The 24,850-nt window shown below is 44.6% G+C and overlaps 1 protein-coding gene across 2 annotated transcripts in view; it reads right to left on the reverse strand.

The window, feature by feature from the left end:
• The window catches only part of CD34 (CD34 molecule), a 122,245-nt gene that overhangs the window by 19,448 nt on the left and 77,947 nt on the right, over positions 1-24,850 (reverse strand). Inside the window, exons 5-6 of one of the 2 annotated variants that reach the window (XM_063955324.1) lie at positions 23,489-23,615; positions 9,937-9,974 (exon numbers count right to left, since the gene is read on the reverse strand). In XM_063955324.1, coding sequence (XP_063811394.1) covers positions 9,937-9,974; positions 23,489-23,615 — 165 coding nt within the window. Of the gene's footprint in view, positions 1-9,936; positions 9,978-23,488; positions 23,616-24,850 lie in introns of both variants that reach the window. The other variant, XM_063955323.1, reaches the window with a different exon arrangement.

The raw sequence follows: 24,850 nt of genomic DNA on the forward strand, positions 1-24,850 counted from the left end.
TAAGCAGAAAAACGCTGCGATGCGAAGAAAAATACAGAGCGAACGACTCGGAATGAGGGCCTTTGTCTGATGTGTATCCAGCCTTAGTTTGAGGTGACAAGTGCAGAGAAAGACATTTAGTAACATGGCCAAACACATGTGGTGAAAAGACCCAGAGTGGATAGATACATTTTCATTTTGCCAGAATAGAGGTGATGCTGAAATCCAGAGACATTTATTTTCAAAAAGAAGCGGTTTGAATAGAGAAGAGTAGAGGACATAGGACTGGGTCTTGTGATGCTCCAACTAATAGACAAAGGAGTGGGTAACCAGGATAGGACGTCTGATTTTGTATGAGAAATGAATGGTAGACAGTGGGGCAGATATACTAAGACTTGGAGGGTGAGATTCAAATGATATATCACACCCAATTTCCTTTCTAAAATGATCTCCGTTATCGCACATATTGCACCCATAGTAATCAGGTTTAGCTGTGTAAAGGGTTGGGGGCCTCGCTACTCCGGGGGTAGCGAGCTGAAATAATGATACAATGTCCCTGAAGGCAGAAACAGAATGGGTGTGGAAAGGGGTGAAAAGAATTGAATCCCGCCCGGAGAATGATAATTTGGAGAGAGATAAATTAAAAGCCAAGCAGCTCCTAACTGTCATTTTTCAAACACAGTCTGTAACATGACAGTTGGGAGCTGATTGGCTGGTACTTTATCTCTCTCCACTTTATCACTCTTGAAGGCTTAGTACATCTCCCTCATAGTGTCAAATATAGCAGTAAGATCAACTCTGAGGCCCAGTCAGAAAGTGTGTAAGGTGTTCGAGATAAAGCTTTTCAAGAAGCTTAGGGATCATGGGATTCGAGAAATGGGACTGTAATCGGAGTGAAAATTGCTGTCAAATCCTGTTTTTCAAAAATAATCATTGAAAGATATGATTGGATAGAATTATCAGAGGCTAAGAAAGATTGAAACTAATTCAATATACTGCAAATAACTGATTTGTCTCTCACAAGAGGGCTGAGTGTATTGAGAAAATGTTGCTTATAGATAATTTTACATTTTGAGCTTGATTCTGTTAATTGCTTTTCTTATTTATTTATTGACATTCTTCATTTCTGCCCCTGGAATGTGTGAAATAACACAAATAATTGGACAGGTCACTTAGTTTCATCAACTTTAGTCTACAGGAGTTCTACTACATGTCAACTACGGAACGTGACAGGGTCAGATGTCCTGTACCTTTTGTGATGTCAAGGGTAAAGAAATACACATACAGCATCAACAGGAACATGCACGCTCAAAATCCACTTCATGAGTGTTTGCATTCACACAGTAGGAAGGAAGTTATTCTTAGGATAAAGTCCAAACATTAGTTGTGAGAATCTTACTGAAAAACATTCTCCAACAATAAGAACTTTTTTCTATGGAGGTGGAGAGTGTTTTTATTTCCTCTGTCCCGTTGGCTGTTTTTGGTCTAGAAGAAAAGTTGGCACGTTCCATTGGACTGAAATCAAAACAGTTTATAAATGTTTTTACTTCTAAAGGCAATAAAGGAACATTTACTAAATGGTTTAAACAATATGTAGAAGAATAACATTTGTGTATATACTGACGTAAGGTCAACTCTGGGTTGTTATTGAAAGCCATGCCTGAGTTATTACCCTATATGTTGTGATACAAGGAGGGGGATTTAAAAGGTGATTTAAAGTAGAGATGAGCGCCTGAAATTTTTCGGGTTTTGTGTTTTGGTTTTGGGTTCGGTTCCGCGGCCGTGTTTTGGGTTCGACCGCGTTTTGGCAAAACCTCACCGAATTTTTTTTGTCGGATTCGGGTGTGTTTTGGATTCGGGTGTTTTTTTCAAAAAACCCTAAAAAACAGCTTAAATCATAGAATTTGGGGGTAATTTTGATCCCAAAGTATTATTAACCTCAAAAAACATAATTTACACTCATTTTCAGCCTATTCTGAACACATCACACCTCACAATATTATTTTTAGTCCTAAAATTTGCACCGAGGTCGCTGTGTGAGTAAGATAAGCGACCCTAGTGGCCGACACAAACACCGGGCCCATCTAGGAGTGGCACTGCAGTGTCACGCAGGATGGCCCTTCCAAAAAACCCTCCCCAAACAGCACATGACGCAAAGAAAAAAAGAGGCGCAATGAGGTAGCTGACTGTGTGAGTAAGATTAGCGACCCTAGTGGCCGACACAAACACCGGGCACATCTAGGAGTGGCACTGCAGTGTCACGCAGGATGTCCCTTCCAAAAAACCCTCCCCAAACAGCACATGACGCAAAGAAAAAAAGAGGCGCAATGAGGTAGCTGACTGTGTGAGTAAGATAAGCGACCCTAGTGGCCGACACAAACACCGGGCCCATCTAGGAGTGGCACTGCAGTGTCACGCAGGATGGCCCTTCCAAAAAACCCTCCCCAATCAGCACATGATGCAAAGAAAAAGAAAAGAAAAAAGAGGTGCAAGATGGAATTATCCTTGGGCCCTCCCACCCACCCTTATGTTGTATAAACAAAACAGGACATGCACACTTTAACCAACCCATCATTTCAGTGACAGGGTCTGCCACACGACTGTGACTGATATGACGGGTTGGTTTGGACCCCCCCCAAAAAAGAAGCAATTAATCTCTCCTTGCACAAACTGGCTCTACAGAGGCAAGATGTCCACCTCATCTTCACCCTCCGATATATCACCGTGTACATCCCCCTCCTCACAGATTATCAATTCGTCCCCACTGGAATCCACCATCTCAGCTCCCTGTGTACTTTGTGGAGGCAATTGCTGCTGGTCAATGTCTCCGCGGAGGAATTGATTATAATTCATTTTAATGAACATCATCTTCTCCACATTTTCTGGATGTAACCTCGTACGCCGATTGCTGACAAGGTGAGCGGCGGCACTAAACACTCTTTCGGAGTACACACTTGTGGGAGGGCAACTTAGGTAGAATAAAGCCAGTTTGTGCAAGGGCCTCCAAATTGCCTCTTTTTCCTGCCAGTATAAGTACGGACTGTGTGACGTGCCTACTTGGATGCGGTCACTCATATAATCCTCCACCATTCTATCAATGTTGAGAGAATCATATGCAGTGACAGTAGACGACATGTCCGTAATCGTTGTCAGGTCCTTCAGTCCGGACCAGATGTCAGCATCAGCAGTCGCTCCAGACTGCCCTGCATCACCGCCAGCGGGTGGGCTCGGAATTCTGAGCCTTTTCCTCGCACCCCCAGTTGCGGGAGAATGTGAAGGAGGAGATGTTGACAGGTCGCGTTCCGCTTGACTTGACAATTTTGTCACCAGCAGGTCTTTCAACCCCAGCAGACCTGTGTCTGCCGGAAAGAGAGATCCAAGGTAGGCTTTAAATCTAGGATCGAGCACGGTGGCCAAAATGTAGTGCTCTGATTTCAACAGATTGACCACCCGTGAATCCTTGTTAAGCGAATTAAGGGCTGCATCCACAAGTCCCACATGCCTAGCGGAATCGCTCCGTGTTAGCTCCTTCTTCAATGCCTCCAGCTTCTTCTGCAAAAGCCTGATGAGGGGAATGACCTGACTCAGGCTGGCAGTGTCTGAACTGACTTCACGTGTGGCAAGTTCAAAGGGCATCAGAACCTTGCACAACGTTGAAATCATTCTCCACTGCACTTGAGACAGGTGCATTCCATCTCCTATATCGTGCTCAATTGTATAGGCTTGAATGGCCTTTTGCTGCTCCTCCAACCTCTGAAGCATATAGAGGGTTGAATTCCACCTCGTTACCACTTCTTGCTTCAGATGATGGCAGGGCAGGTTCAGTAGTTTTTGGTGGTGCTCCAGTCTTCTGTACGTGGTGCCTGTACGCCGAAAGTGTCCCGCAATTTTTCTGGCCACCGACAGCATCTCTTGCACGCCCCTGTCGTTTTTTAAAAAATTCTGCACCACCAAATTCAAGGTATGTGCAAAACATGGGACGTGCTGGAATTTGCCCATATTTAATGCACACACAATATTGCTGGCGTTGTCCGATGCCACAAATCCACAGGAGAGTCCAATTGGGGTAAGCCATTCCGCGATGATCTTCCTCAGTTGCCGTAAGAGGTTTTCAGCTGTGTGCGTATTCTGGAAAGCGGTGATACAAAGCGTAGCCTGCCTAGGAAAGAGTTGGCGTTTGCGAGATGCTGCTACTGGTGCCGCCGCTGCTGTTCTTGCGGCGGGAGTCCATACATCTACCCAGTGGGCTGTCACAGTCATATAGTCCTGACCCTGCCCTGCTCCACTTGTCCACATGTCCGTGGTTAAGTGGACATTGGGTACAACTGCATTTTTTAGGACACTGGTGAGTCTTTTTCTGACGTCCGTGTACATTCTCGGTATCGCCTGCCTAGAGAAGTGGAACCTAGATGGTATTTGGTAACGGGGGCACACTGCCTCAATAAATTGTCTAGTTCCCTGTGAACTAACGGCGGATACCGGACGCACGTCTAACACCAACATAGTTGTCAAGGACTCAGTTATCCGCTTTGCAGTAGGATGACTGCTGTGATATTTCATCTTCCTCGCAAAGGACTGTTGAACAGTCAATTGCTTACTGGAAGTAGTACAAGTGGGCTTACGACTTCCCCTCTGGGATGACCATCGACTCCCAGCGGCAACAACAGCAGCGCCAGCAGCAGTAGGCGTTACACGCAAGGATGCATCGGAGGAATCCCAGGCAGGAGAGGACTCGTCAGACTTGCCAGTGACATGGCCTGCAGGACTATTGGCATTCCTGGGGAAGGAGGAAATTGACACTGAGGGAGTTGGTGGGGTGGTTTGCGTGAGCTTGGTTACAAGAGGAAGGGATTTACTGGTCAGTGGACTGCTTCCGCTGTCACCCAAAGTTTTTGAACTTGTCACTGACTTATTATGAATGCGCTGCAGGTGACGTATAAGGGAGGATGTTCCGAGGTGGTTAACGTCCTTACCCCTACTTATTACAGCTTGACAAAGGGAACACACGGCTTGACACCTGTTGTCCGCATTTCTGGTGAAATACCTCCACACCGAAGAGCTGATTTTTTTGGTATTTTCACCTGGCATGTCAACGGCCATATTCCTCCCACGGACAACAGGTGTCTCCCCGGGTGCCTGACTTAAACAAACCACCTCACCATCAGAATCCTCCTGGTCAATTTCCTCCCCAGCGCCAGCAACACCCATATCCTCCTCATCCTGGTGTACTTCAACACTGACATCTTCAATCTGACTATCAGGAACTGGACTGCGGGTGCTCCTTCCAGCACTTGCAGGGGGCATGCAAATAGTGGAAGGCGCATGCTCTTCACGTCCAGTGTTGGGAAGGTCAGGCATCGCAAACGACACAATTGGACTCTCCTTGTGGATTTGGGATTTCAAAGAACGCACAGTTCTTTGCGGTGCTTTTGCCAGCTTGAGTCTTTTCAGTTTTCTAGCGAGAGGCTGAGTGCTTCCATCCTCATGTGAAGCTGAACCACTAGCCATGAACATAGGCCAGGGCCTCAGCCGTTCCTTGCCACTCCGTGTGGTAAATGGCATATTGGCAAGTTTACGCTTCTCCTCCGACAATTTTATTTTAGGTTTTGGAGTCCTTTTTTTTCTGATATTTGGTGTTTTGGATTTGACATGCTCTGTACTATGACATTGGGCATCGGCCTTGGCAGACGACGTTGCTGGCATTTCATCGTCTCGGCCATGACTAGTGGCAGCAGCTTCAGCACGAGGTGGAAGTGGATCTTGATCTTTCCCTAATTTTGGAACCTCAACTTTTTTGTTCTCCATATTTTATAGGCAGAACTAAAAGGCACCTCAGGTAAACAATGGAGATGGATGGATTGGATACTAGTATACAATTATGGACGGACTGCCACGGTTAGGTGGTATAAAAAAACCACGGTTAGGTGGTATATATTATAATAATAATACAATTATGGATGGACGGACTGCCTGCCGACTGCCGACACAGAGGTAGCCACAGCCGTGAACTACCGCACTGTACACTGGTTGATAAAGAGATAGTAGTATACTCGTAACAACTAGTATGACACTATGACGACGGTATAAAGAATGAAAAAAAAACCACGGTTAGGTGGTATATATTATAATAATAATACAATTATGGATGGACGGACTGCCTGCCGACTGCCGACACAGAGGTAGCCACAGCCGTGAACTACCGCACTGTACACTGGTTGATAAAGAGATAGTAGTATACTCGTAACAACTAGTATGACACTATGACGACGGTATAAAGAATGCAAAAAAAACCACAGTTAGGTGGTATATATTATAATAATAATACAATTATGGATGGACGGACTGCCTGCCGACTGCCGACACAGAGGTAGCCACAGCCGTGAACTACCGCACTGTACACTGGTTGATAAAGAGATAGTAGTATACTCGTAACAACTAGTATGACACTATGACGACGGTATAAAGAATGCAAAAAAAACCACAGTTAGGTGGTATATATTATAATAATAATACAATTATGGATGGACGGACTGCCTGCCGACTGCCGACACAGAGGTAGCCACAGCCGTGAACTACCGCACTGTACACTGGTTGATAAAGAGATAGTAGTATACTCGTAACAATTAGGATGACACTATGACGGTATAAAGAATGAAAAAAAAACCACGGTTAGGTGGTAGGTATATAATAATAAATAATACAATTCTGGTCGGACGGACTGCCTGCCGTGTGCCGACACAGAGGTAGCCACAGCCGTGAACTACCGCACTGTACACTGGTTGATAAAGAGATAGTAGTATACTCGTAACAATTAGGATGACACTATGACGGTATAAAGAATGAAAAAAAAACCACGGTTAGGTGGTAGGTATATAATAATAAATAATACAATTCTGGTCGGACGGACTGCCTGCCGTGTGCCGACACAGAGGTAGCCACAGCCGTGAACTACCGCACTGTACACTGGTTGATAAAGAGATAGTAGTATACTCGTAACAATTAGGATGACACTATGACGGTATAAAGAATGAAAAAAAAACCACGGTTAGGTGGTAGGTATATAATAATAAATAATACAATTCTGGTCGGACGGACTGCCTGCCGTGTGCCGACACAGAGGTAGCCACAGCCGTGAACTACCGCACTGTACACTGGTTGATAAAGAGATAGTAGTATACTCGTAACAATTAGGATGACACTATGACGGTATAAAGAATGAAAAAAAAACCACGGTTAGGTGGTAGGTATATAATAATAAATAATACAATTCTGGTCGGACGGACTGCCTGCCGTGTGCCGACACAGAGGTAGCCACAGCCGTGAACTACCGCACTGTACACTGGTTGATAAAGAGATAGTAGTATACTCGTAACAATTAGGATGACACTATGACGGTATAAAGAATGAAAAAAAAAACACGGTTAGGTGGTAGGTATATAATAATAAATAATACAATTCTGGTCGGACGGACTGCCTGCCGTGTGCCGACACAGAGGTAGCCACAGCCGTGAACTACCGCACTGTACACTGGTTGATAAAGAGATAGTAGTATACTCGTAACAATTAGGATGACACTATGACGGTATAAAGAATGAAAAAAAAACCACGGTTAGGTGGTAGGTATATAATAATAAATAATACAATTCTGGTCGGACGGACTGCCTGCCGTGTGCCGACACAGAGGTAGCCACAGCCGTGAACTACCGCACTGTACACTGGTTGATAAAGAGATAGTAGTATACTCGTAACAATTAGGATGACACTATGACGGTATAAAGAATGAAAAAAAAACCACGGTTAGGTGGTAGGTATATAATAATAAATAATACAATTCTGGTCGGACGGACTGCCTGCCGTGTGCCGACACAGAGGTAGCCACAGCCGTGAACTACCGCACTGTACTGTGTCTGCTGCTAATATAGACTGGTTGATATTTAAAGAGATATTAGTAGTATACAACAATACTATACTGGTGGTCAGGCACTGGTCACCACTCCTGCAGCAAAAGTGTGCACTGTTAATTAATATAATTGTACTCCTGGCTCCTGCTAACAACCTGCAGTGCTCCCCAGTCTCCCCCACAATTAATTATAAGCTTTTAATTTATACATTGATGACTGTGCAGCACACTGGGCTGAGCTGAGTGCACACAGACTGAGTCACACTGTGTGACTGACTGTGCTGTGTATCGTTTTTTTTTTCAGGCAGAGAACGGATATAGCAGAGAGAAGTGAACGGATATATTATATTAAATAAAAGTTAACTAGCAACTGCACTGGTCACTGACTGTGGTAAACTAACTCTGTCTGCGACTCTGCACAATCTCTCTCTATCTAATCTATCTATCTCTATTCTAATGGAGAGGACGCCAGACACGTCCTCTCCCTATCAATCTCAATGCACGAGTGAAAATGGCGGCGACGCGCGGCTCCTTATATAGAATCCGAGTCTCGCGAGAATCCGACAGCGTCATGATGACGTTCGGGCGCGCTCGGGTTAACCGAGCAAGGCGGGAAGATCCGAGTCGCTCGGACCCGTGGAAAAAAAAGTGAAGTTCGTGCGGGTTCGGATTCAAAGAAACCGAACCCGCTCATCTCTAATTTAAAGTGGGGAAAAGGTGTCATTTGGATCAGCTCTAAATAATCATTTGTGGCATTGGGGGTCATTCTGACTCGTTCGCTCGCTGCGTTGTAATAGCCTTAACTTTAATTTCATATAGAGAGAGGGAAGATGGAGAAAGTCAATACAGCAGTATAAGTTTTTTTTATACAGTAATGATCACTATCATGAGAGTATCAAGAGTTTAAATGTCTTAAATTCGAGTTAACAAATTTCGCACCGAAAGGCCTGAGGGTATGGTAAAAGTGTCAGTATAAATTATTTGTGAATGATAAAACTTTGTTCCAGTCCTCTTTCATTTTAAGACTTTCCCAGAAACAATGTAAGAAAGTTGCATTGGAGTGGTGACATGTTGTGCAATCCCCTGATTCCTCATGGAACATGTGCTTACGCTGGTTAGGGGATACATAAGTTCTGTGAATAGTTTGCATATGAACCCGTTGCAGGTAAGCTGATTGTAAAACTTTCATGGTCGTAATGTTTAAGAATATCTGCGGGAGAGAGAATAGAGGGAATATCCTTCTGCCAAGATGTGGCAAGTTTGTCCCATGAAAGGTTGGAAAATGTGTCTGTGAGAGTAGGATAAAGATATCTAGTTTTATAGGGATTGGTGACTGTAATCCTGATCAAGGAGGATTCTGGGTTAGTTGGAGAAGGGAGAGCTAGAGGGGTTGAAGCCATAAAATGTTGAGTTTTCAATATCATCAAAGAACTTTTATAATTATTTTCAGGCACCCATCCAATTGCATTGCCAAGGAGTGCGTATATATATATATATATATATATATATATATATATATATTGGTATACATGTCTAGCATTCTCTGCTATGCTCTTGACAAATTCTCGATTACTTGTAGTCCTTATACCTCTTATTAGAATTCCAGCACTAACTTAAAAGCTTTTTTTTTTATAACTCCACCCCACAGTTATGGCAGTGACTCTTCTATATACTTTTTTCCCTCCCTTCTCCTTGGTTCTTCTAAGGAAGCACCATTCTGTATTTCCGCGTCTACATACAGTACTCTGAACTTTGAAGGTGGCCTTCTCAGCCTTTGCACATTTGGACGCTCAGATGTACACCAGAGAATGGCTTTGTAGTGTCATTTGCATACAGGTGGCAAACATTTATTTATTTATTTTTACTCTTTTTTTTTTTTTAATACAGTACTAAACTTCTAGAAATTCTGGTTAGTAGTTTTAAAATAAATTAAACCAAATTAGTTAGACCAGATTGAGAATTGTAACATGGCTCGTGCAAGAATTTCTATGGAAGTCTGCATATTCCATGAATCAGCCATAAAACAAAAAATAATACAGTTTATGAAATTAGCTTACCTGATCAAAGATTTTTCCATTTTCCTTAAGTATCTTTCCTGCTGATGAAGAGATAAACATAGTGGTTAAAAATTAAGTTTTATCAACTTTGCGTACAACATATATATAATATGTGTTTGCTTGTTAATGACAGGATATTTCATATGGCATCCAATACAATGAAAATAATTAGTTTTGGTCCTCTAGAGCAGTGGTCCTCAACCTGGGGTACCCCACCAGCCTAGCTAGTACAGTAGACAAAACAGTGGCCATCCCTTACTCCTGTGTCAGAGGCTCAGCCCTTGGCCACATCTTCATTTGTTTAAAATCTTATACATTTCTTTGCCATCAATTACATCAGGATCTATCCCAAACTTAAAAGACCAACAGCACCCAAAATGTACATATTGATCAGGTGTCATACTAGACACATAGGGAAAGCAGTGTCCAAAGGATATTTGAGAATGTGACCTACTATATATATGCTGGAAGATTGCACATTAGGAGGAAACTGATGTAATAAAGCTATGTCCGGTAAGTAGGGAAGCGTTTCCGCCGAAACCTGGGAGATAAAGACCAAAATGTCATGCCACAGAGGTTGAATTACTGGGCAGGACCAGAAAATATGCACCACGGTGCCCAGCATTCCCAATTTCTCCAGCATAGTTTAGAGATGGAGGGACAATAATAATAATAATAATAATAATAATAATAATAATAATGTCACTCATTAGTAAATTCTGCTAGTTGCAGCCTTTTGGTCTGAGGTAGTGTTTTTTTTTATGCTAATGATAAGAAATACTTGATAAAATCTAGTACAAAAATACCCTGTTAACAAAAGTACCATGGAATTTTGTGGTCATTTTACTATGATAGTCTAAAGGTGCATACACACGGTGCGATGTTTGCTTACGATTTCAGACTATATAGTCAAAATCGTAAGAAAAGTTAGCACATTTCACACTGTGTGTACATCTTGCAATACCAATGCGGGCTCCTGTGGGGTCGGTATCGCAAGAAAAAATAGACTGGCAGGCATGGCAATTTTGCCTATATTGGTGTACAATCTAGTTTCTAGTATAGTAAAAATTGCATATAGTCAAAAACGCAAGTAAAGATAGTCAAAATCAGTGGTTCTGGGCTCTGGGAAATTCAAGGGAAATCACTAAATCAAAGTCATCACTTAGGTGGTCATTCCGAGTTGTTCGCTCGCTGCTATTTTTAGCAGAATTGCTAATAGGCTACAATCCGGCAGTTCTGCGCTGTGCGTATGCACAGCAGGGCGCACGCGCTAAGCAATTTTACACAAAACTATGCTATTTTACTCACGGGCAAACTAAGCTTTTCAATCGCTCTGCTGATCGTAGTGTGATTGACAGGAAGTGGGTGTTTCTGGGCGGAAACTGGCCGTTTTCAGGGAGTGTGCTAAAAAACGCAGGCGTGCCAGGTAAAAACACAGGAGTGGCTGGAGAAACGGAGAAGTGGCTGGCCGGACGCTGGGCGTGTTTGTGACGTCAAACCAGGAACTAAACTGACTGAGGTGATCGCAATCTAGGAGTAGGTCTGGAGCTACCCAGAAACTGCAAGGAAATACTTAATAGCAGAATTGCTAATCTTTCGTTAGCAATTCTGCTATGCTAAGATACACTCCCAGAGGGCGGCGGCTTTGCATTTGCATTTCTGCTAAAAGTAGCTAGCGAGCGAACAACTGGGAATGAGGGCCTTAGTCAATATCTCACCGTGTATATGCACCTTTATACCATTTTCCCAATGGCAGCCAATAACAATTTTAACAATACGACTGCATGCATGAAAATAAATCTCCAGCATTGTTGTATATCTAAGAAAGAGGGGCCTAATTCAGACCTGATCGCAGTAGATACATTTTTCTCTAATGGGCAAAACCATGTGCACTGCAGGTGGGGCAGATACAACATGTGCAGAGAGAGTTAGATTTGGGTGTGTTTGGGTGTGTTCAAACTGAAATCTAAATTGCAGTGTAAAAATACAGCAGCCAGGATTTACCCTGCACAGAAACAGTATTTACCATGCACAGAAACAGTACCCTGCACAGAAACAATATAACCCACACAAATCTAACTCTCTCTGCACATGTTATATCTGCCCTACATACAGTGCACATGGTTTTGCCCATTAGAGAAAGACTTTGCCTCTGCGATCAAATGTGAATTAGGTCCCTGAGGCAGATATCAAACACATACTTTGGGGTATATTTACTAAAATTCGTAATTTACTGAATGAGGTTAAAGTTCAAACACGAATGACATCGAATGTGTGAAATAGCAACTTTTTAAATTTTTTACGACTCATTTACTATGCTGTCGTATTCTGCATTTTCAAGTTTTCCGATGTCGATGTCATTCGTATTTTCAGGCAGTGTTTTACGGGAGTGAATAGTAAAACACTGCCGACATTAACACAATGAATCTCGGCCGGATCTGTGAGATCCATGCAGGGCTTCATTGTGCACCTTAAAAAAAAAAATTAAAGTGTTAAAAAAAAAAAAAAAAATGCGTGGGGTCCCCCCTCCTAAGCAAAGCCAGCCTCGGGCTCTTTGAGCCGGTCCTGGTTGAAAAAATATGGGGGAAAAAATGACAGGGGTTCCCTCATATTTGATCACCCAGCACCGGGCTCTGCGCCTGGTCCTGGTGCAAAAAATACGGGGGACAAAAAGCGTAGGGGTCCCCTGTATTTTTTGTACCAGCACCGGGCTCCACTAGTCAGAGAGATAATGCCACAGCCGGGGTACACTTTTATATAAGTCCCTGCGGCCCTGGCATTAAATCACTAACTAGTCACCCCTGGCCGGGATACCCTGGAGGAGTGGGGACCCCTTAGTAGTACTACTACAAAAAAAATACCCCCAAAAAAACAGGACACACACACCGTGACAGTAAAACTTTATTACATACATGCACACCTACATACATACATACTTACCTATGTTCACACGAGGGTCGGTCCACTTCTCCATGTAGAATCCACGGGGTACCTGTGAATAAAATTATACTCACACAATCCAGTGTAGATCTGTCCTCTTCTACTTGTAATCCACGTACTTGGCAAAATAACAAACCGAATAACCCGAACCACGCACTGAAAGGGGTCCTATGTTTACTAGAGATGAGCGGGTTCGGTTTCTCTGAATCCGAACCCGCACGAACTTCATGTTTTTTTTCACGGGTCCGAGCGACTCGGATCTTCCCGCCTTGCTCGGTTAACCCGAGCGCGCTTGAACGTCATCATGACGCTGTCGGATTCTCGCGAGACTCGGATTCTATATAAGGAGCCGCGCGTCGCCGCCATTTTCACACGTGCATTGAGATTGATAGGGAGAGGACGTGGCTGGCGTCCTCTCCATTTAGATTAGGAGAGAGAGAGAGAGATTGACCTGAGGCTGATACTGTAGAAGAGAGTGCAGAGTTTAGTGACTGACCACAGTGACCACCAGCAGTGCAGTTGTTTTATTTAATATATCCGTTCTCTGCCTGAAAAAAACGGTACACACAGTGACTCAGTCACATACCATATCTGTGTGCACTGCTCAGCCCAGTGTGCTGCATGCCTGCATCATCTATGTATATATTATATATCTGACTGTGCTCAGCTCACACAGCTTATAATTGTGGGGGAGACTGGGGAGCACTGCAGTGCCAGTTATAGGTTATAGCAGGAGCCAGGAGTACAAGACAGTCACATACCATATCTGTGTGCACTGCTCAGCCCAGTGTGCTGCATCATCTATGTATATATTATATATCTGACTGTGCTCAGCTCACACAGCTTATAATTGTGGGGGAGACTGGGGAGCACTGCAGTGCCAGTTATAGGTTATAGCAGGAGCCAGGAGTACAAGACAGTCACATACCATATCTGTGTGCACTGCTCAGCCCAGTGTGCTGCATCATCTATGTATATATTATATATCTGACTGTGCTCAGCTCACACAGCTTATAATTGTGGGGGAGACTGGGGAGCACTGCAGTGCCAGTTATAGGTTATAGCAGGAGCCAGGAGTACATATTATATTAAAATTAAACAGTGCACACTTTTGCTGCAGGAGTGCCACTGCCAGTGTGACTGACCAGTGACCTGACCACACTGACCACCAGTATAGTTAGTAGTATACTATATTGTGATTGCCTGAAAAAGTTAAACACTCGTCGTGTGACTTCACTTGTGTGGTGTTTTTTTTTTTATTCTATAAAAAACTCATTCTGCTGACAGACAGTGTCCAGCAGGTCCGTCATTATATAATATATATACCTGTCCGGCTGCAGTAGTGATATATATATATTTTTTATATCATTATTTATCATCCAGTCGCAGCAGACACAGTACGGTAGTTCACGGCTGTGGCTACCTCTGTGTCGGCACTCGGCAGTCCGTCCATAATTGTATACCACCTAACCGTGGTTTTTTTTTCTTTCTTCTTCATACATACATACTACGACATCTCTTTATCAACCAGTCTATATTAGCAGCAGACACAGTACAGTACGGTAGTTCACGGCTGTGGCTACCTCTGTGTCGGCACTCGGCAGTCCGTCCATAATTGTATACCACCTAACCGTGGTTTTTTTTTCTTTCTTCTTCATACATACATACTACGACATCTCTTTATCAACCAGTCTATATTAGCAGCAGACACAGTACAGTACGGTAGTTCACGGCTGTGGCTACCTCTGTGTCGGCACTCGGCAGTCCGTCCATAATTGTATACCACCTAACCGTGGTTTTTTTTTCTTTCTTCTTCATACATACATACTACGACATCTCTTTATCAACCAGTCTATATTAGCAGCAGACACAGTACGGTAGTTCACGGCTGTAGCTACCTCTGTGTCGGCACTCGGCAGTCCGTCCATAATTGTATACTAGTATCCATCCATCTCCATTGTTTACCTGAGGTGCCTTTTAGTTGTGCCTATTAAAATATGGAGAACAAAAATGTTGAGGTTCCAAAATTAGGGAAAGATCAAGATCCACTTCCACCTCGTGCTGAAGCTGCTGCCACTAGTCATGGCCGAGACGATGAAATGCCAGCAACGTCGTCTGCCAAGGCCGATGCCCAATGTCATAGTACAGAGCATGTCAAATCCAAAACACCAAATATCAGTAAAAAAAGGACTCCAAAACCTAAAATAAAATTGTCGGAGGAGAAGCGTAAACTTGCCAATATGCCATTTACCACACGGAGTGGCAAGGAACGGCTGAGGCCCTGGCCTATGTTCATGGCTAGTGGTTCAGCTTCACATGAGGATGGAGGCACTCAGCCTCTCGCTAGAAAAATGAAAAGACTCAAGCTGGCAAAAGCAGTAGCACCGCAAAGAACTGTGCGTTCTTCGAAATCCCAAATCCACAAGGAGAGTCCAATTGTGTCGGTTGCGATGCCTGACCTTCCCAACACTGGACGTGAAGAGCATGCGCCTTCCACCATTTGCACGCCCCCTGCAAGTGCTGGAAGGAGCACCCGCAGTCCAGTTCCTGATAGTCAGATTGAAGATGTCAGTGTTGAAGTACACCAGGATGAGGAGGATATGGGTGTTGCTGGCGCTGGGGAGGAAATTGACCAGGAGGATTCTGATGGTGAGGTGGTTTGTTTAAGTCAGGCACCCGGGGAGACACCTGTTGTCCGTGGGAGGAATATGGCCGTTGACATGCCTGGTGAAAATACCAAAAAAATCAGCTCTTCGGTGTGGAACTATTTCAACAGAAATGCGGACAACAGGTGTCAAGCCGTGTGTTCCCTTTGTCAAGCTGTAATAAGTAGGGGTAAGGACGTTAACCACCTCGGAACATCCTCCCTTATACGTCACCTGCAGCGCATTCATAATAAGTCAGTGACAAGTTCAAAAACTTTGGGTGACAGCGGAAGCAGTCCACTGACCAGTAAATCCCTTCCTCTTGTAACCAAGCTCACGCAAACCACCCCACCAACTCCCTCAGTGTCAATTTCCTCCTTCCCCAGGAATGCCAATAGTCCTGCAGGCAATGTCACTGGCAATTCTGACGAGTCCTCTCCTGCCTGGGTTTCCTCCGATGCATCCTTGCGTGTAACGCCTACTGCTGCTGGCGCTGCTGTTGTTGCTGCTGGGAGTCGATGGTCATCCCAGAGGGGAAGTCGTAGGCCCACTTGTACTACTTCCAGTAAGCAATTGACTGTTCAACAGTCCTTTGCGAGGAAGATGAAATATCACAGCAGTCATCCTGCTGCAAAGCGGATAACTGAGGCCTTGACAACTATGTTGGTGTTAGACGTGCGTCCGGTATCCGCCGTTAGTTCACAGGGAACTAGACAATTTATTGAGGCAGTGTGCCCCCTTTACCAAATACCATCTAGGTTCCACTTCTCTAGGCAGGCGATACCGAGAATGTACACGGACGTCAGAAAAAGACTCACCAGTGTCCTAAAAAATGCAGTTGTACCCAATGTCCACTTAACCACGGACATGTGGACAAGTGGAGCAGGGCAGGGTCAGGACTATATGACTGTGACAGCCCACTGGGTAGATGTATGGACTCTCGCCGCAAGAACAGCAGCGGCGGCACCAGTAGCAGCATCTCGCAAACGCCAACTCTTTCCTAGGCAGGCTACGCTTTGTATCACCGGTTTCCAGAATACGCACACAGCTGAAAACCTCTTACGGCAACTGAGGAAGATCATCGCGGAATGGCTTACCCCAATTGGACTCTCCTGTGGATTTGTGGCATCGGACAACGCCAGCAATATTGTGTGTGCATTAAATATGGGCAAATTCCAGCACGTCCCATGTTTTGCACATACCTTGAATTTGGTGGTGCAGAATTATTTAAAAAACGACAGGGGCGTGCAAGAGATGCTGTCGGTGGCCAGAAAAATTGCGGGACACTTTCGGCGTACAGGCACCACGTACAGAAGACTGGAGCACCACCAAAAACTACTGAACCTGCCCTGCCATCATCTGAAGCAAGAAGTGGTAACGAGGTGGAATTCAACCCTCTATATGCTTCAGAGGTTGGAGGAGCAGCAAAAGGCCATTCAAGCCTATACAATTGAGCACGATATAGGAGGTGGAATGCACCTGTCTCAAGCGCAGTGGAGAATGATTTCAACGTTGTGCAAGGTTCTGATGCCCTTTGAACTTGCCACACGTGAAGTCAGTTCAGACACTGCCAGCCTGAGTCAGGTCATTCCCCTCATCAGGCTTTTGCAGAAGAAGCTGGAGACATTGAAGGAGGAGCTAACACGGAGCGATTCCGCTAGGCATGTGGGACTTGTGGATGGAGCCCTTAATTCGCTTAACAAGGATTCACGGGTGGTCAATCTGTTGAAATCAGAGCACTACATTTTGGCCACCGTGCTCGATCCTAGATTTAAAGCCTACCTTGGATCTCTCTTTCCGGCAGACACAAGTCTGCTGGGGTTGAAAGACCTGCTGGTGAGAAAATTGTCAAGTCAAGCGGAACGCGACCTGTCAACATCTCCTCCTTCACATTCTCCCGCAACTGGGGGTGCGAGGAAAAGGCTCAGAATTCCGAGCCCACCCGCTGGCGGTGATGCAGGGCGGTCTGGAGCGACTGCTGATGCTGACATCTGGTCCGGACTGAAGGACCTGACAACGATTACGGACATGTCGTCTACTGTCACTGCATATGATTCTCTCACCATTGAAAGAATGGTGGAGGATTATATGAGTGACCGCATCCAAGTAGGCACGTCACACAGTCCATACTTATACTGGCAGGAAAAAGAGGCAATTTGGAGGCCATTGCACAAACTGGCTTTATTCTACCTAAGTTGCCCTCCCACAAGTGTGTACTCCGAAAGAGTGTTTAGTGCCGCCGCTCACCTTGTCAGCAATCGGCGTACGAGGTTACATCCAGAAAATGTGGAGAAGATGATGTTCATTAAAATGAATTATAATCAATTCCTCCGCGGAGACATTGACCAGCAGCAATTGCCTCCACAAAGTACACAGGGAGCTGAGATGGTGGATTCCAGTGGGGACGAATTGATAATCTGTGAGGAGGGGGATGTACACGGTGATATATCGGAGGGTGATGATGAGGTGGACATCTTGCCTCTGTAGAGCCAGTTTGTGCAAGGAGAGATTAATTGCTTCTTTTTTGGGGGGGGTCCAAACCAACCCGTCATATCAGTCACAGTCGTGTGGCAGACCCTGTCACTGAAATGATGGGTTGGTTAAAGTGTGCATGTCCTGTTTTGTTTATACAACATAAGGGTGGGTGGGAGGGCCCAAGGACAATTCCATCTTGCACCTCTTTTTTCTTTTATTTTTCTTTGCGTCATGTGCTGTTTGGGGAGGGTTTTTTGGAAGGGACATCCTGCGTGACACTGCAGTGCCACTCCTAAATGGGCCCGGTGTTTGTGTCGGCCACTAGGGTCGCTAATCTTACTCACACAGTCAGCTACCTCATTGCGCCTCTTTTTTTCTTTGCGTCATGTGCTGATTGGGGAGGGTTTTTTGGAAGGGACATCCTGCGTGACACTGCAGTGCCACTCCTAAATGGGCCCGGTGTTTGTGTCGGCCACTAGGGTCGCTAATCTTACTCACACAGTCAGCTACCTCATTGCGCCTCTTTTTTTCTTTGCGTCATGTGCTGATTGGGGAGGGTTTTTTGGAAGGGACATCCTGCGTGACACTGCAGTGCCACTCCTAAATGGGCCCGGTGTTTGTGTCGGCCACTAGGGTCGCTTATCTTACTCACACAGTCAGCTACCTCATTGCGCCTCTTTTTTTCTTTGCGTCATGTGCTGATTGGGGAGGGTTTTTTGGAAGGGACATCCTGCGTGACACTGCAGTGCCACTCCTAGATGGGCCAGGTTTTTGTGTCGGCCACTAGTGTCGCTTAGCTTAGTCATCCAGCGACCTTGGTGCAAATTTTAGGACTAAAAATAATATTGTGAGGTGTGAGGTATTCAGAATAGACTGAAAATGAGTGGAAATTATGGTTTTTGAGGTTAATAATAATATGGGATCAAAATGACCCCCAAATTCTATGATTTAAGCTGTTTTTTTAGTGTTTTTTAAAAAAAACACCCGAATCCAAAACACACCCGAATCCGAAAAAAAAAATTCGGTGAGGTTTTGCCAAAACGCGGTCGAACCCAAAACACGGCCGCGGAACCGAACCCAAAACCAAAACACAAAACCCGAAAAATTTCAGGCGCTCATCTCTAATTACACATGGGACCCCTTTCCCCCACTGCCAGGACCCCCCCTGACTCCTGTCAAAGAGGGTCCCTTCTGCCAATCAGGGAGCGCCACGTCGTGGCACTCTCCTGATTGGCTCTGGGCTCCTGTACTGTCAGTGAGGCTGCGCACTGAAGACACAATGTAGCGCATAGGCGCTCCATTGTATCCAATGGTGGGAACTTTGCTGTCAGCGGTTGACCGCGAGTAACCTCAACCGCTGACCACAAAGTTCCCACCATTGGATACAATGGAGCGCCTATGCGCTACAATGTATCTCTGCCGTGCGCAGCCTGACTGACAGCTCAGGAGCGCACAGCCAATCAGGAGAGTGCCACAACGTGGCGCTCCCTGATTGGCTGGAGGGACCCTCTTTGACAGGAGTCACGGGGGGTCCCGGCAGTCGGGGAAAGGGGTCCCATGTGTAAACATGGGACCCCTTTCAGTGCGTGGTTCGAGTTTTTCAGTTTGTTTTTTTGCCAAGTACGTGGATTACAAGTAGAAGAGGACAGATCTACACTGGATTGTGTGAGTATAATTTTATTCACAGGTACCCCGTGGATTCTACATGGAGAAGTGGACCGACCCTCGTGTGAACATAGGTAAGTATGTATGTATGAATGTAGGTGTGCATGTATGTAATAAAGTTTTACCATCACGGTGTGTGTGTTCTGTGTATTTTTTTGTAGTAGTACTACAGGTACCAGCGGGCCCGTTTTTCCACCGCATGCTGGTACTTGTGGTTCTCCAAGTACCAGCTTGCGGGGGAGGCTTTCTGGGACTTGTAGTACTGCTACAAAAAACAATATTCTTTTTTTTACACTTGGCTATCAGCCCCCCATCCGCAGCCCTTGGATGGGGGGGACATCCCCGGGCTTCACCCCTTGCCCTTGGGTGGCTGGAGGGGGGGACCCCTTGATTTAACGGGTCCCCACTCCTCCAGGGTACCCCGGCCAGGGGTGACTACTTAGTGATTTAATGCCAGGGCCGCAGGGACCTATATAAAAGTGTCCCCCGGCTGTGGCATTATCTCTCTAACTAGTGGAGCCCAGTGCTGGTGTTAAAAATACGGGGGACTCCTACGCTTTTTGTCCCCCGTATTTTCTGCACCAGGACCAGGCGCAGAGCCCGGTGCTGGTTGATCAAATATGGGGGAACCCCTGTTAATTTCCCCCCCATATTTTTTCAACCAGGACCGACTCAAAGAGCCCGAGGCTGGTTTTGCTTAGGAGGGGGGACCCCACGCATTTTTTTTAAAGATTTTTAACACTTTCCCACCCCTTCCCACTGATAAACATGCACGGATCTCATGGATCCATGCATGACTATCAGAACACGGTAAAAAAAAGCAGGTCTGTTTTAAAACTGCTTTTTTTTACGAATTGTATTTTTTCACGGCAGTGTTTGGCTATTGGGGGTAATCAAGTTGATCGCAGCAGGAAATTTTTTTGCAGTTGGGCAAAACCATGTGCACTGCAGGGGAGGCAGATATAACATGTGCAGAGAGAGATAGATTTGGGTGTGGTGAGTTAAATCTGCAATCTAAATTGCAGTGTAAAAATAAAGCAGCCAGTATTTACCCTGCACAGAAACAAAATAACCCACCCAAATCTAACTCTCTCTGCAAATGATATATCTGCCCCCCCTGCAGTGCACATGGTTTTGCCCAACTGCTAAACATTTTCCTGCTGCGATCAACCTGGAATTACCCCCATTGTCGGCAGTGTTTGTGAAATAGAATTTTTAGTAAATTACCGAGTTGTATGAAATAACAGGCGTATTTGACCGATGGTGTATTCATTCGTATTTTTTTTCTTTGACTTCCAAAAAAATACGAATGCCCTCATCACTGCCGAGATTTGAGTTTAGTAAATTCCCGAGATGACACTTTGATGAAAAAACACCACATCGGTCAAAATCGGGAACTTAGTAAATATACCCCTTTGTATTAATAAAAAAATACTAGATTATCATTAAATCTAAAACACATATAATATATAACATTAAAGAGGACCTGTCATCCCTAAGACAGGTGGACTACAGGTTCAGCATGCCAGGTATACCTGGCAACCATAAAATGTGGACATGACAGGAATTACTGGGATCTGTAGTTCACCAGAACAAAATACTTATTTTTTAAAACTTTTATTAGCCTACACCCACAGCTCAGTGGTATGGGAAGAGCTCTAGTGCCAGTGGCTTGTCTTTCCTAGGAAGGAAGACACTTTTTTGTGGACATACAGCCCCATGATGTCTGGTTGGTTTTTTATTATGGCAGAGGAACCCCACGTTGTGGGTATCTCTGCTACACTGAAACCAGCACTAGCTGGCAGTAGTTACTGTTGGTAGTAATACAGTATTTTTGGTTGGACCCCACACTTTTTATCCTAATTATGCAGCTACCAGCACTTGGGGTAGGAGCCTCTGTTTCATTTTTATATTTTTCTGCTAAAAAGAACACTTCTGCATCAGTCTGAGGTGTCCATGAAGTTCTTCAGACAGACACATTTTCGGGCTATTTGGAAGTGTGAAATATGTCCCAAAAAAGTGCATTTTATTACAGATGTTTTCACATAGGGAGCAACATGCAATTTACCACAATGTTGTACAAAGTTTTGGTTAATACTGGAATTCTTAAGAGTGAGACATCTTATGCTCCACTGGTGTTTTACAATCTCTCCAATGTGTTTCTAACTGTAAAATAGTTTTTTATAACAATGTTAGAACTTGCAAGTTTATGTTTGTTTGGCTACAGTATGTGACAAAAATCTGACTGACTTGTGTTAATATGTTACATTTTCTCACTGAGGGGCATATTTATGACATATCTGTAAAATGTATTACGAATGAGATGCCAGAACATGATAGTGACACCGAGTGTAAAAAAGTGTAGTATCACTTATGTGATCATTTCACTTCTGTGTTTGGGGGTAATTCATACCTGATCGCAGCAGCAAATTTGTTAGCAGTTGGGCAAAACCATTTGCACTGCAGGTGTGGCAGATATAACATGTGCAGAGAGAGTTAGATTTGGGTGGGTTATTGACATGGGGGGTCATTCCGATTTGATAGCTCGCTAGCAGTTTTTAGCAGTCGTGCAAACGCTATGCCGCCGCCCACTGGGGAGTGTATTTTAGCTTAGCAGAAGTGTGAACGCATGTGCAGCCGAGCTCTGCAAAAACATTTTGTGCAGTTTCAGAGTAGCTCTGAACCTACTCAGCGCTTGCGATCACTTCAGCCTTTTTGTGTCCGGATTTGACATCATACACCCGCCCAGCAAAAGCCCAGCCACGCCTGCGTTTTTTCAGACACGCCTGCATTTTTACAAACACTCCCTGAAAACAGTCAGTTGACACCCAGTAATGCCCCCTTCCTGGCAATCTTCTAGCGGCCGCCAGTGCAAAGAAAATCTTCACTAGAACATGAGCACAACCACAAAGGGCTTTGTACCCATATGTCGCGCGTGCACATTGCGGGACATATGCATGCGCAGAAATGCAGTTTTTTCACCTGATCGCTGCACTGCGAAAATCGGCAGTGAGCGATCAACTCGGAATGACCCCCATGGTTTTGCCCAACTGCTAACAAATTTGCTGCTACGATCAGGTCTGAATTACCCCCTTTGTGCCTGGCTGAGCTTCTTTGTAAAAATAGCTCATAGGCTACAATGGGCTAACACCATGTATAGATTTCATAGATCTGCTGCTGTACCCCCTTATTAAATGGCCACAAAACCCTAAGATGTGGCAATCTTCTGAAAACAGCTGTTTATGACAGACTGACTGCATTTTTGGAGTTTAATAGGTAGGTCCCCAAAGCAATTATGGCAGTGATTAGGGGGAATGTACTAAGCAGTGATAAAAGTGGAGAAGTGAGGCAGTGGAAAATTTGCCCATGGCAACCAATCAACTGCTCTGTATACTTTTATAATATGCAAATTATAAATGTTACGTCAATGCTGATGGGTTGCCATGGGCAACTTCTCCACTGACTCACTTCTCCACTTTTATCACTGCACTGCTTAGTACATCTCTATATCTTTTTAGACTGCAAATTATACTTATGTGACATTTCTATTCATGGAATTCAGTTGTACACAAAATATGAGCCTAAATAGGCGAAACTGATGTGACATTGGGACTCATTATCTTCTACAATCAGTATAATAATTATCATAATTCATCATAATAATTATCATAAGTCATCATAATAATTATCCACTCATTTGCTGTTGTTTTTATTGAATATTAATGAATTTTGTTACTATTGTAGATCTGTAGTCCCTCAACTATTTTGGTTAATGCCCTCTTAAACACAAGCACATATAAGCAGTACTGACCTCTTATATTTCTTACCTGCTGAGGTTGGAACCCAAAGAATACACTTTGCATTTACTTTGGAAAAGTAAAATGTTATATTACATTGAGTGATGTTTATTTTGTCACACAGAAGACTCTTTAGTTTTTCCTTTTCTAGTGTGTCCTATTGGGAAATTGCAAATAAAACAAAGCAGTCACTATAAGAATGAAATACTCATGAACATATAGTTATTACATAGCTGCCACTGCTTTGTGTTTGTTGTGTCAGCATATATAGTGTTGGCAAATTTCTCTCCTGATTGCTGCTCTGTTGCTCCAGCATTCAGCAGATGCACCTTATTAAACCTCGCCACGGAGCCCACAAGTGGCTTCGTTGCGCTCGCCGCCCCCCCCCCCCCCTCCCTCAATCTTGATGCCAGTATCATGGCGCTGGTATGATGACCAGCGGTCTCCTGACCGCTGGTCACACATACCCACCCCGTTCCAGGCTCAGCATGTAACTTTGCTGCGCTTAGGCTTCGGCCTTTTAATATTTTTTATGTGGCAATTAGTAGGCTTTATGTTATGCCCTTGTCCCCTCCTCTGGTTTTATAACCCTGCTCCATTTCTGTCTGTCTTTCTTTACCCTGTTGTATTGATTTTGTTAGTTAATTTGACTACTGATTCTTCTCGAAACCACTTAACAACATATGTCAGCTATGTCCTACTAAGCAGTGTACCACACAGACACAAGAGCTTGGATTAAGTTACTGATAACATAACTACAAATGGAGCCGCGCTCATCTGAGGCGGCTCCATCGCAAACAAGCACTCCCAGCGTGACTAGGCAATCCGGCCGCCTAGTCAAGCCAGGAATGCACAGAGATGCTCTCCCATTCATAGAATCGGAGAGCGTCTCCATCTGGGTGCGCGCGCCCGGACGGAGACGCTCTCTCATTCTAGTGAATGGGGCTCGTCTCCGTCACGGGCGCGTGTGCCCTGTTGGAGACGGAGAAGCTGAGTCCTAGGCGAGCCTAGGCACAGACGGAGCCACAACTAGCCTGACTCCATCTGTATAACGTGTATGGTGGCAAGGAGAAATAGAGCAGATCAGCATACTATGTACCACTGAAGCCCTGCAATTCAGCAGTGGTCTCCCATATGCCCAACAGTGCTAACAATTGTGTGGACAAAAGTGTGCTCCCCACATTCTCACACCTCACACATCTAATGTAATCAAAATAAAATGCTACCTCCATTTTGCTTTTTCCTTTCTTAGCAGAAAACTAGGATTTTGGTTACCTACCGGTAAATCCTTTTCTCGTAGTCCGTAGAGGATGCTGGGGTCCACATTAGTACCAAGGGGTATAGACAGGTCCACCAGCAGCAATTGGCACTTTAAGAGTTTGAGAGTGTGGG

Source organism: Pseudophryne corroboree, chromosome 2 (genome assembly GCF_028390025.1).
Source record: "Pseudophryne corroboree isolate aPseCor3 chromosome 2, aPseCor3.hap2, whole genome shotgun sequence".
NCBI lineage: Eukaryota > Metazoa > Chordata > Amphibia > Anura > Myobatrachidae > Pseudophryne > Pseudophryne corroboree.